At 47.5% G+C, this 14104-nt stretch overlaps 1 protein-coding gene across 2 annotated transcripts in view; it reads right to left on the bottom strand.

Annotated features, from left to right (window-relative positions):
* The window catches only part of UST (uronyl 2-sulfotransferase), a 302745-nt gene extending 288854 nt beyond the window's left edge, over positions 1–13891 (bottom strand). For both annotated transcript variants that reach the window (XM_039240941.1, XM_039240940.1), the window contains exon 1: positions 13389–13891. In XM_039240941.1, the coding sequence (XP_039096872.1) occupies positions 13389–13644 (256 nt within the window). In that variant the 5' untranslated portion in view covers positions 13645–13891. The remainder of the gene's footprint in view (positions 1–13388) is intronic.
* Between the last annotated feature and the right edge of the window lie 213 nt (positions 13892–14104).

The raw sequence follows: 14104 nt of genomic DNA, 5'->3' as shown, positions 1-14104 counted from the left end.
ATTAACAAAAGGTCACCTATTGTTCCAACGAGGTGGCCGGGGAAAAAAATCTGGACAAAGGGGGGCTATGGTTTCAAACAGCAATGCATCATGCCGTAAAAGAAACGCCAACACTAAAATAGAAGCCCTCCTGGTAACCCAAGTATGTGGTTTTTTATTTTTTTAACATTTATTTATTTTGAGAGAGAGAGAGAGAGAGACAGAGTGTGAGTGGGGGAGGGGCAGAGAGAGAGAGAGAGAGAGAGACGCAGAATCCAAACCAGGCTCCAGGCTCTGAGCTGTCAGCACAGAGCCCAACTCGGGGCTGGAACCCACGAACTGCAAGATCATGACCTGAGCCAAAGTCGGTCGCTTAACTGACTGAGCCACCCAGGCGCCCACTTAAGTATGTTTTAGTATGTTCTCCCTCCAAGCTAGGGCAGCACTCCTACCCACATGCCTACACACACCGACATGCCTACACACACTCTCTCTCTATGCCCAAGTGCAGGTCAGACACAGAGGCACCTTGGTAACTGTGCACATTAGACTCAGGCACAGAGAACTTACACACCTCTCCCCGGCCGTACGGAACAGGATGGCAAGGTGCAAGAGTGCTTGAATCAGGTATTTTCCAAATGCATTTGAAAAGTTTATCATCAAACCGGAAGCTTGTGACACTACAGTATTATGGCTAAATGCTAACTCTAGATATCCTCTGCCGAGGGAAAAGGGCAATAAAAAGAGGTTATGGATCCTGACAAACACTTCCTTCTCCCTCCCTTCGATTTCTGGGAACCTCTTCATCTCACAGCATGACTAGAAGAACATAACCACAAATACTTTAGACGCCAAAAGGCCTCAGATCTCTGCTGGGCAAGCAAACAAGAGCAGCCCTTGGAATTGGGAAAAGCACGAGCAAAGAAAATAATACGGCTTCACTCCTGTCATCTGCTGAAGCAAAATAAAGACGCTGCGCCATTTGGTTTTCATATTTGTGCAGCTTTCCAGAATCCTTTGCTCCATTTTCACATCCGGGTCCTATGCAGATCTTGAGAGGGTTCCTGTGGAACTCTCTGGAGAGCGCGGTGCATTTCAGGAGTAACCAATGTTCACCTCACAACTGCTCCGTCTGGCATCCTACTCGGAGGTGAGGCCAACACTCTCCCCTCCCCCACTGGCAGGTCTCTGGCACAGGCACCCCTCACCTGGCCTGCTCAGAGGCGACCACACCGCAGCCCCCAGGCCAGTCTGGCAAGACGGGAGCCGAAAGCGGACTCGGTCACGTAGACACCTCACCTCCCCACTCAGCCCTGCCCTGACGTCTCTGCCAACCGTCACTTTCTGTTTCCTTCCCCGCCCCGGTAAAAATAACTTCCTCTTCGGGTGTCTAAATCTGTATGTGATTTTACACACATTCGCTGGCACATCGCTGGATGAATTCTGACACTAAAGCAGAATGAAATCACAAGAAATCTGCAATCACATTTCTGTAGAACTCCAACCAGATGAGTCAGTTCCACTTGTTTTCCCAGATACTGAGAAAATACTTCCAGGCAAGATGCTGCATTCTAAGCGCGACGTCAGTTCCTTCTGCCCTCTGCTTCTTACCGACTCAGCAAAGCCACGGGTGCGTGGTGCGGGAGCTACTGTGTGTCAACCGTGTGTAGGTCTCTGGCTGCCAGTTCCAAGCGTGGAGAAGGGCGTCTCAGTGAGCAGAGCACCCAACACAAATGTGGCACCAGGAACCCAGCAAGACTTCCTTTTTCAGGGCCCGAGTCAGGGCTCCCGAGAGGGGCCCCTGCTCCACTCACTTGTCATAACAGCAAAGGATATGGCGGTCATTCTCAAAAGAAGACAGGTTGGAAGAGAGACCCTTTTGATAGTGACTCCTCTCTGCAAAACGGACTCACAGATGGAGGGAACTGGAAGCTTCCTCAGTTCTACAGGCCAGCTCAGGGCCACAGATGCAGAGGAAAGAGCTGAAGGTGCATAAGAGAAGGAAGATCATCTAGTCTTCTCAAATTGCCTACTGGCCAGTTGCGTTTCCTCTCCTATGAAGTGCCTGTTCATATTCTTCGCCCATTTATCTCACAAAGTGTTTCTCTTTTTTATTGATTCACTGACCATTTAAATACTACATATTAGTCTCGTTTCCGAGAGAAACATCCGTCCCCAATCTGAGTCTTTTGCCTTGTTTATGGGATGCCATTGTCCAGAAGGTTCTACTTGTGTGGTCATTTTCTTCCCTTTGCTGCTTGTGCTTTCTGTGTCTGAAGAGGACTTCAGATGAGGAACTACTAAGGTAGACATCGATGTTTCCGGATGATATTTATGTGGGGGATCAAGACTGCCATCTTCGTATCTTCCGTCCTCTGAAAGATGATGCAGTCCAATGGCCTATTTCGTGTAGCTCCGAGAAGAACTGGCAGAGGCAGACGGAAGCTACACGGAAGTAGCTCATCACACCGCAAACCACTCCCTCCGCCACTGGAGCTGTCCACAGCGGAACAGGATGGCCAGCGGCAGGCAGCCGGCGGAGGGTGTGAGAATCTCCTTTGAACAATAGAGTGTCTTATTCTTTTTTTTTTTTTAATTATTTCTAGGAGAGAGAGAAAGAGACAGCGTGAGCAGGGGAGGGTCAGAGAGAGAGGGAGTACAGACCAAAACAGGCTCCAGGCTCTGAGCTGGCAGTCAGCACAGAGCCCGACGCGGGGCTCGAACCCACGAACCGCGAGATCATGACCTAAGCGAAAGTCGGACGCTTAATCGACTAAGTCACCCAGGCGCCCCTAGAGTGTCTTATTCTTACATGTCTTCCTTCTTTCTTCCTATCACATTGTTAGATTTTGAATTCTGGAAAGACATATCTCACTCTGCTTCCTCTCTCTCTCTCTCTCTCTCTCTCTGTGCCTTCCCACAGTTTCTGGAGCAAGATCCTCTCATTGTTGCCCAGATAGACTGTGGCAAACTGGTGATGTAGGGGAAAAGTGCTGCCAATTTTAATGAAGACAAAACAACAAACAAAATAAAACAAACAAAAACTATGATTAAGATTTGAAACTAATGGTCTAAAAAGCTTCTGTGCATTCTACTTGCCTGAGTCACTTGACTCTTACAGTCTTTGAAATAAGCATTTGGTGCCAAAGGAAATAGCCTTATAATCTCAGTTGCTATAGTTAAATGACTTTCTTACCTCTTTCACATGACTCTAAGAGTAGACAGGCCCTTAGAACACACCCAATACAGTGATTCTAAAGAGAAAAGCAGCGGCATCTCTTGGGGCTAAATATAACCATAACCTAGAGAATCTCTTTAAAGAAGCCCAAATCCACCCCCATTCTCCCAGTCCCAGCCAATGGGACACAGTCCCAGACAAACCATCAAGACAACAGGGACACACTGCTGATGATGCGGGTCTCACGACAGGAAAACAATGGAGAACCACAGACCTGATCAAATGCCTTCATTTTAGAGGTGAAGAAACTTAAGCCTAGGAGGCTCATGTGACTTAAGAGCACCAACCGCTGAACTGTCTGGGAACCCCTCCAGAACCGGGTCCCGTATCTGTCCCAGCAACCTGCATCGCTTGGCCTCTGCTTATTCAGCACAAAGGCATTCATGTCAAACGGCCCTTGTGTCAAAGCAGGAAGCTTTGCGCTGGAATTGCAAGGTCATGGTTTTTCTAAACAAAATTTAACTTTCTATTCAATGATGTGAAAGCATCTGCTTTCAACTTCTCAAGGAACTGGGCGACTGGCGATGGTAGATAGTAATGACCTGTGGCTCTCACATGCCGTGGAACCCATCCAAGGCTGGGAAGGTGGTGGCAACGTGAAGAAGCAGAGGACGGAAAACAGAGGCAAGTTCACCTGCCTCCTGGGCAAAGGCATTATCCATGACTTGGGTTCACTACTCTGACCATGACTTCCAACAGAAGAGAAGTAGAAATTCGAGAAAAGCAAGTGACCATACTCCTGGGCATGGTAGTTCCGTCTCTTGTGGGAAAAGCCCTCCTGGCTGTCGCGGTGTGTGCCTGGCATTCTGATGGTCTGAAAGGGCATGAGTTGCAGACCACTAGTGCCATCTGCAAACAGCGGGTCACCCCAGAGAGTCAGCTGCACCATACTCCCCCTGCACAACTGTTCTTTTGTGAATGCAGGGGAAGAAAGTGTGGATAAATTCAAAACAGAGGAAAGCACACCGTGCCTAGAATGTGTTCTTTCAAGACTGTGTTTAGGAAGCAAGCAGAATGAAGAAACTGGAAGTTTCCTGTGTGTCTAATTAACAGGGCAAGTGACTGGAACTTGTCAGCTGTTGAAGAGCCCTCGCCAATCAGAGGGTGAAGGTGACAAGATAAGCCACAGGAACGTTAGTTTAATACTTTCACATGTCTTGGTTAGACTGCTGCTTTCGATCGGAAACCAAGCCAGGAGGGAGGCTGCACATTCCACCAGCATGGGCATTTTTACAAGTGTGTGGCCCCGAGCATGTAGGCTTACATGCCAGAGGAAAGGGGAGTCTGGCACCAAAAAAGGGGAGAAGCAAAGAACAAAGTGGGAAAGTTGACATTTGTTGAATTCAAATGCCCGGCCTTGGGTCAGATAAGTAGCCCATGAAAGAGCACGTATCAATCCCATTATACAGATCAAAACACCTGAGGTTCAGAGAAGTTAAGAAAATTGCCCAAGTTCTCCCAGCCACTAAGTAGCACTGTGATTCACATCAAAATCTCTGCTCTAGGGGCCGCCTGGGTGGCTCACTCGGCTGAGCATACAACTTTGGCTCAGGTCATGATCTCGGGGTTCGTGGGTTTGAGCCCCACATCAGCTCTGTGCTGACAGCTCAGAGCCTGGAGCCTGATTCGGATTCTGTGTCTCCCTCTCTCTCTGCCCCTCCCCTGCTCATGTTCAGTCTCTGTCTCTAAAAGATAAGTAAAAAATTTTTTGAAAAAAAAAAATCTCTGCTGTAAAACCTACATTCTTTGTAGTGTCTGATGCTTCCGGCCCAAAAGCCTTCCATGAATATTTGCTGAATGACTGAACAAAAGAATTCTGTGTTTCAGAATACTTCCATTTTTATTTTCACCAAGACTGTGAAAGTCATACTCACTGAGCTAGAAAAGAAAATCAATGGTGTTTCCAGAAATGCAATATGGCTAAATGTAAATAATTACTTAAATCACCCATCAATGAGTAAATGAAGAATTGCTTAACCAAAGCCAAGACTTTAAGGTTATTCAATACCTTTCATCAAGCAAGGGTCAATGGGTTTGTGCACTGAGCCCTAATTTTATAGTTTCTCATTTTGCCATTCTAGGTTAAAATGCATTTGCTCACTATTTCAAAAACCACACCATCTTGGATCTCATCTGCTTAAAGACAAAAAGCCATGCTTGAAACGTACTAGCTAATTTAACCAACTGAGTCACCCAGGTGCCCTACTTACTAGCTAATTTAACACAAATTGCTACGTAAGGAAGACACCGGCTTAGAGAGAGAAATATACTATCTGCAGACCCCAAAGCAACTGGTCGGGGTTCAGGAAAATGACAAGAAACAGGAAGTCCGCATTCTAGTGATATGCAGTCAAAGCTCTAGATTGACCACAGGTACTCTTAATTACAGGGAGAGCTCTATAAATATAATTCCAAACCTCCACAGGTAAGAGGGGAACAGTTATCCCCACGCACGGAGGAAATCTTTACAGAACTATATGTCACAGTGGTTTTAATATCTTCGCTTGGAACATATGCTTCAAACAGCCAGGAAGAGACAGGCTGTAGATATCACCTGAGCTTAAGTCAGGTGATGACACCCCTTGCCATGTTCTCTACTTAAAATAGAGACCAAACAAAGCAGGATGTGGAACGCTAGCGAAGAACAGTCTGCTTAGCAAATATACTGAATCAACAGATAGTTCCAGAGGGCCTGTGCGGGAGGCACGGGACAAGTGTCAGAGCAGAGACGGACAGTGCTGAACAGGCTTCCTCCTTTCAAGGAACTTGCCCACAAACTATCACAATACAAGGCAGAACGCCACAACTTCAGACGTGATCAGGAAATAATTACAGGAGTTCAGGGATCATCACTGGAGCCTGAGCTTCCTAAATGACCAGCAGAGAGGCAACAGCAGAGGCAAAGTCACATAATGAGCCCAGAAAAATGCATCCGTGGCTCTCTTTGGGAAATTACAGACAGCTACTAGAAACCCTGAGACAGACCAGGAGGTATAAACATACCCTCAGCACTGCATAGCTATCTGGCTCCTTTGTGATTCTCCATGTGTGAGCGTTAAAAACTGCTCAAATTGAGCCTCTACCAAGCAGCATGGGATCGATAGTATCTATCTTAAAGCTTCTCACTGTTATAACATATATACTTTTAAATATACCAAAAGTGCCTAACACTTTTACAAAAATGACTAATATTTCTTTCTAAAACCCATCAGTTGATTTACTAAAGAGAAACAATTATATATCTTATATAATTTTAGAATTTATAATTATAATATATAATTGTTTCTAAGTATTTGTCCTGTAATACCACAACATGAATAAAAAACAAATTGCATATGAATTCTGATTTTATGAGCATTCTCAAGATCCCCTTGGTAGCCCTGTAGCGCCTTTTATAAGGAACATGACGTACCCAAATGTTTTCCCCTGCAGAGCTCAGCTCCATTCCAGTGAACAAATACAAGACAAAATACTCGCATCCACTGTACTATAATCTGCTGTTCAAAACTGGCTTCGCTTACATGTCACAAATGAGTCACAGCGATCTTTGGATGCCTGTAATATGGGTAAACACTAGCTATCCGTGAAATTTCATACATGAGAGCTAAATGCAGGCAACCAAAGTGTTTCCTATTCAAAGTAATCCAGAGCTCGGCACTGTGAACAAGACCCTCAGGATTCTTTTGGAGAGATCCTTGCTTCAGTCAACTGTTAGGAATTTATTTAGATTCTACTCTGTACGCAGACACTGTACTTAGCACATTAAATGTCACTAAAAATGAAACTTTCTTGCTCCTTGAGAAGGTGCACACCTATAATATAGAGAACAGTCCACGACAGTATTGTGTTTCAGCTAGTACCACCATTTGCAACTTCAAAATAAATAGCAAAATCATATATCTGATAAGGGTCTAGTATCCAGAATACATAAAGAACCCTTAACCCCCTCCCAAAAAAAACCACAACCGAGTTCAAAAATGGGTGAAGGATGGGAATAGTCATTTTTCCAAAAAAGATACACAAATGGCCAGTAACCTCATGAAAAGATGCTCATCATCACTAATCATTAGGGAAATGCAAAACAAAACCACAATTAAAATATAATTCACATCCATCAGGATGGCTATAATCAAAATAATGGAAAGTAACAAGTGTTGGTGAGCACTAGAAAAACCGGAGCTCTCGTACATTGCCGGTGGGGATGTCCGAAGGTGCAGCCACTGTGCAAAGCAGCTAGGCAGTTCCTCAATAAATTAAACACAAAGTTACCATATGACCTAGGGATCTACTTCTAAGTATGTACCCAAAGGAACAGAACACAGGTATTCAAACAAAGACTGTGCACAGAAGTTCAGAGAAGCACTATGCACGTGCATAATAGCCAGAAGATAGAAACAACCCAAATGTCCATCAACACATGCATGGATAAACAAAATGCAGTATATCCACTGGAATAGTATTCAGCCATAAAAGGAATGAAGTATGGATGCATGCTACAACACGAACAAATCATGAAAACAATATGCCAAATTAAAGAAGCCAATCACAAAAGACCACGTATTCATTTCTAGGAGATGTCCAGAATAGGCACATCTATAGAGACAGAATACAGTAGGGACTTAGGGCTGAGGACATGGCAGAATAGGGAGGTGACATCCAAAAGGTATAGGGTTTCTCTACATGCTGATGAAAAGGCTCTAAAATCAACTAGAATCATGGCTGTATGTGTCTATGAATATACCAAAAACTACTAAACTACTAAAAATTTTAAGTGTGTGACTTGTATGGCTTCTGGATTATATCTCAACAAAGCTGTTTGAAAAAATTAATGGCAATACTGAAACGTGCTTCATTTGGAATTTTCTTGCCCAACAGTTGCCACATTTTTTTTTTTTGCAAGTAAGAGTTTTTGGCGAAATAGTAGCGTTTCATCCCCATTTCTAATAAACAAAAAGGTTTATGGCCATCACCGCTTAAAGTCGAGTTTCTCTAGTAAAAATCAATATAGGTAAGACAAAATGTATTGGTGGTCAGGTGTTAACATCCTTCAGAAACAAAAACAAAATCCAGAGGAGCAAACGATAACTCCTAACAATGCAGGCAGCCAGCATCTGTCAAATAAGATGTCTTTTCATTGTCCATCACTGCTCCCCTTCAGGACAGCTGCAAGGCAAGAGACCGCGTCTGCCCCTGAACTTCCTTCAGGGGAAGCAGAAAATACTATCTCTCTTGGGCCCCAAGCAGCTTGACCACTTTTATTCTGGCTTCTGAAATACAAAGCCAACTAGAGTTTTAAACCTGGGTTGATGACAGGGAATTTAAAGAAAGACAGTATCCAGATAATACATACTTATATGTACTTCAAACAGTTCATACTGAGACTAGTCTACATTGAAAATAGTTTACAAAGCAGAACGCTTTTCACCATTCAGGCCATGTGTTTACGGAGCAGTCTGCCATTGCTGAATCCCACTTTCTGTCTTCCTTCTAATACAGTACTGCTGTGTCCCCAACCAACCCCATAAGACACATTTGCAGCTATGAACAAGAATGTCATTTTCTTTTTATGTCAACAATTTCTATTGATAATATCGTATCTAATGCATTCATTTCCTAGATTGCTGTCTGGGGCCCAGACTATATTTAAGCCATGGCTGATGTGCAGAAGAAAAATTAAATTTGACTTGTGAGGTTTAAAGACATGATTTTGTCACGGAGCGGGACCTCTATTTTGACATTTTCCTTTAAATTCATTTAAACTTAGAGAATTTCAAATTCAATACAGTTCCATCTTTTTCTCCCTCGTCTTTTGTCTTGAAATTGCCTTCCTCGTATATAATATATATAAAGACTGGCAATTCTGGAAACTGAAATAGAAGTAGTACATCTCCATTTAAAGGAGTACAATGTAAAAATGGAAAGGAAAGCATGTCAATTTGAGATCGACCCAACAAATTTAGTTCCCATAAAGGCTAAATCACATAGCCAAGGCTTGATGATAAATCATTAGAGTTTGCCAGTTTTGTATGAGATCTGTAGTAAGCCATCTGGCTTATTCAGTTTACATCAGGGCAACGAGTGTTATCCCAAGTTTCTGATATTTCCACAGCTCATAAGTAATGAGACTACTGGCAGAGGCTCTATCATAACCTAATTTCTGGGGGAGGGGGGATTTTATTTGATTTTTATTTGTTTTCCATAGCAAATCAAAGTCTGAATGCCACCTCAGAAAAACAAAAATGCATTTCACTGAAAGACTATAGTAGCCAAGTTTAGCTATAGCCATTTGCTAAATCCATCCACTTACCCCATAATATGCTCGTGTTCTCCTTCTACACGTTTCAAGAAGGAAAACATCAAGAGCACAGTTATGCCTGCATGATCCACCGCCTAACTTACTTTCCTTTTTGCAAACGTGTTGCAGCAGAAAGTACCTTTTAGGAGAATGCACTCTGCCTGTTCCCAAAACAGACTAGAAAGAACTGTTCGACCCCAGGCTTCTGTGGTCAAACAGTTCTTTCTAGTCTGTTTGCCTCCTTTCCCTTTCTTCCTCCACTATTCCTTCAGGTTACCAGCTCCACCCCGTTCCATGCACTTCCTAACCTCAGAGAGTCTAAAGCCAGCTGGAGCTGAAGCTGTTGGCTGGTCTTTCCCTTGAAAGAATGGGGCTTAAGCAGCAAAGCAGATGCATTTTTAAAAGTCGATGTGTAAAAGATGAAACCTTGTACATCACCTTTAAAATACTTTATAAATCTCCTCTCTCTCATCTCCTCTCTTGCTGCTCAATTATATAGGACGCTTTCTGAAAGTAGAGCTTTATTCTGGAACCACGGTTCTCAAACTTCAGCCTGCATCAGAGTCACCTGGACGACTTGCTAAAATACAGGGTGCTGGTCCTCCACTCAGACCCTTTCATTCGGTTAGTCTGGAATGAGCCCTGGGACTCTGCACTTGTAACAAGCTTCCGGGTGATGCTAACGCTGCAGGTCCAGGGTCCATACACGGAAAACTACGAGCCTAGACAAGGAGCAAATCGCTAAAGGAAGACAAAAGATCAGGAATTGAAGATTCTAACTCCCATCAACCTCCGGTTGTGTGGCTCTGCAAACGCTGAGTTCCCTGGTACACAGAGATTAACACAGGAAGGTGGAGTTAAGAGCAGACCAGCTGCTTGACTTATTTCCCTTCTCTGCTGGCCCCTTAAGATACTCAGAACAAAAAGTGTCAAGAAAAGGAAATCAAATTATGCAAATAAGTATGATTGTTTTCAGCCAGTCAGCTCTTTAGATTTCCACTTGCATCTTGGCTGCTTGGAGGACTATGCAATGGGTGCCTGAATCAGGCAGAGTTGGGTTCGAGTCTTGCTACTTGCTGTGCGTCCTTCAGCAAGTCAGTGAATCTCTGTGTTCTCATTTCTCCGAACATCAAGCCTGGAAATAATAATCGAGCCTACCGGTAGTATTGCTATGTGCATACAATTTCATTCTGCATGTGCGTTGACAGGACTGTACACAATAAATGTTAGCTTTTATCATGAACGGCAGAGAATATTCAATATATTAAATATTTTAAGATCTATTTGATACAGTGGGTTCAGTTATTACTGCCAATAAATGGCGAGTAGCTACTATGTGTCAGATGTATAACAGTACACAACTACATTAAAATAATATCCTGTCAAAATTTTTGCTAAAATTTTACTGTGATTTGGAAAATTTTGACTTTATGTGAACTTATATTAAGGAAAATACTGGCCTCCAAAACTGGCTAACTCGGGAAATTGAGGGGATATGTTTACTAACCACGAATTTTGTTTTGACAGACACTAAAATAATAGAACGGATGGAACAAGGGGAAAGTATTCTGCAGATACCTTGGCCTTATATTATTAAGGGTATATTTTAGACCCTCTAAAAGACCACAAGCCCACTTTTCCCAAAAATCATTATATTTATGTAACAAAACAACAGGGAACAAATTTGGCCAAGGTATCCTATTTTCAGTTCACAGAAGTGATGTCATTTTTTTTTTAACCCATCATGTCAGTCAGAAACTTACTGATGAGTTAGTAACAGGAGCAATGTTCAACCTAACAGTTCTTCCCAGTTCCTGAGAGAAGTCACCCTTCGATCAACTGAGTCCCCACATTTATCAGGCCACAGCTTTAGAAATATATGATGAAAGCATTCAGTTCTGGGCACAACACACTTTGGACTCAATTTTCAAAAGGTTAATGTGCTAGATATCACAGCTTCTTGATGTTATTACCCCCCAGGACTGCCTCTGTTCTTGCCTCCTCTCAGATTGCCTGTCCCCAAGAAGGGTATCAGAACCACAACACCTTAGGAGCTGGATGGGGGTCTCAGATACATCCTAGTCCAGCCCAGAACTTTATTACTGAAAAAGCTGAGGTCCATGAAGTTTGAGCACCGTGCCTAAAGCCAACTGCTCTTGAGAGCACTACACACAGATGTCTTCATTCCCCACCCACTTTACTATCCCTGCCCCACTGGCCTCCACATTTGGTTAAAGTGAATTTCAACAAAGAATTAGTTATCAGATTTTACAGGCCCCTAAGCTTCAAAAACACTTCTCAATGCCAGTTCACAGGGACTGTTGTTGATGGTTAAAAAAAAAAGTTACCTTTGTAGCACTAGCAGGTGTCTGAGGACCTCTGAAGTCTCCGTGAGACTCCAAAATACAGAACTCCGGGAAAGAAGCGATCTGACTCCCTAATAAAAGTGCACATCACCCCCCAATCTTCTAAGAAACCTGATGCTAAGGGCTGCACTTTGGAAATCTGCGTGGACAAGGTTTTCCTTTAATTTTCCCCTAAAGCATCTTACAAAACCAGGGCTCTCCAAAGTTTCTAGCCAAACGGGAGCCTGCCTTCTAAAACCTGAGCTTCTCTACCTGGAAAGAGCATTCTTTTCTCTGCGTTTATATTTCAAAATGCTCAGACACATCTGTCACTTTGCGGAAGTGGCTGCTGTCCTTCGAAAACGGCCTGCTATCCAGACCTGCGGCTTCTGCGACCAAGAGACCTTTCAGGGAGATGTGGCGGCTGCCGGCCCACTGGGGTCCTTAGCCCGATAGGGTCCGGCGCTCCAGAGGCTTCCCTTCGCGCGCCCGCTCGCGACAGGAGGTTGCGGGAGTTGGCCTGGGGGTTCAGGTTCGTCACCTCGAACGCCCGAGCTGGCGCGTCCCCAGCCTCCGCCCCCGCCCCCGCACACGCTCTCCGGGCCGCGACGCGGGGGAGATTCGCCCCCTCCCGGAGGCGGGCGCGCCAGCGGCGGTGCCGGGACCCGGCGTGCGCTCGCGCTGCCCTGGCCCCGCTCGCCCCGCGCCGCCACCGAGCTGCGGGTCACGCCCTCTCCGCGGCCGCTCTTCTCTCTCTCGCCACACCTCTGCTAAAAACAGGCGGCCTCGCTTCTAAGACCCCGAGCACAAGACAACCGCCCCCCCCCCAAAAAAAAAAAAAGTTCTGACTTGAGACACACGCAGCGCAGAAGATGGTCGGGTCAAAGCAGGGGACACGGCCGGCCAGGCTGACTCGAGCAGCCCCGGACCCCCGGCGCAGCCCCTCCCCGCGTCCCCCTCGCCGCTGCCGAAGGACAGGCCAGCCCAGGGTCAGCCCAGGGTCAGCACGGGGTCCCGAAAACTGCGCCTGGGCCCCGGAGGCCGGCGGGCAGGAGAGGCACTGGCGGGGCAGCCCTGGCAGAACCGGGCGCGGAGGGGAGCTAACCGCACGCCCCGGAGGGCTCACGAGACGGGACATTGTCACCGACAATGCCGCGGGGGGAGGGGGGCGGCGGCGGGGGCTGCCCCCTTCCCCTCGCCGCCCCCCACACCGCCAGGCCAGAACACACACACTCGCACACACCCACAAACACACACGCCCGGACTCCGCCCCAGACCCGGGGACAGAGGCGGGGAAGGTACGCGGCGCCCCGCCCGGGGTACCTGCCCGGCCCGCCGCCTCGGGGCGGGCGGACGGACGGACGCGCGGGAGGGAGCCGGCACCCGGGCGTCCCACCTGGGGAGCCTCGGGGCGCCGGCGGGCCGTCGCAGCGCCACAAGTCCCCGGCGCGCCCCTCTCCGCCTCCCCCCACCCCCGCCCCGGCACAAGTTCGCGGGGCCGCCGCCGCCCTCGCCCGCCGCCCTTCCTTACCCAGATACTGCCGCAGGTCGAGCAGGAAGCGAGGGGGTCCCCCGCTGAGCTGATAGAAGAGGGAGCCCAGGCAGAAGACCAGCAGGGTGGCCATGCAGAAGCCGTAGTCCCGGAGCGAGAAGCGCACGAACGGCAGCAGGGGCACCCGGCGCTTCCAGCTGCCCAGGCCCGGAGGGGCGCCCCCCAGAGGGGCCCCATGGGGCCAGGGGTCCGCGCCGCCGCCGGGATGCTGCTGCTGCTGCTGCTTCTTCTTCATCGCCTGCTCCGCCGCCTCGCACAGCCTGCCCGTGCCAGGAAAAGGTCACCCATCCGCCTGCGAGGAGGAGAGCCCGGCCGGCCGGCTGCACATGGGCAGGGCCGCGCGGAGGGCAGCCCGGGTGGGGGCGGGGAGGGGCCGAAGTTGCCGGGCTCAGGAGACTTTCCTCGGCATGGTCCCCGCCGCCGCGGCCCGAGCGGCCGAGGTGCCCCGGCCCTGGCCCCGGCCCCGGCCCGGCCCGCGCCCGCTAGCGCCCCCGCGCCCCGCGCCCCGCCGCGCCCCGGGCTCGCTCGCGGCCGCCGGGGCTCGCCTCCAGCGCCAGCGTGGGCCCCCCGGCTTTGTGTGTGTCGGTCTCGGCGTGTTTTGTCCCGGTTCAGACTCCTCTGAAAGACGGCAGGGAGGAACGGGAGGCGGACACCATCGCCTCGCTCCACCTCCTTGACAGGGGTTTTCCTTCCCC

This window comes from Hyaena hyaena, unplaced genomic scaffold (genome assembly GCF_003009895.1).
Source record: "Hyaena hyaena isolate Hyena2069 unplaced genomic scaffold, ASM300989v1 scaffold_184, whole genome shotgun sequence".
In the NCBI taxonomy this organism is placed as follows: domain Eukaryota; kingdom Metazoa; phylum Chordata; class Mammalia; order Carnivora; family Hyaenidae; genus Hyaena; species Hyaena hyaena.
Note: the sequence above shows the minus strand (reverse complement) of the source record. Positions and strands in the feature narration are given on the sequence as shown.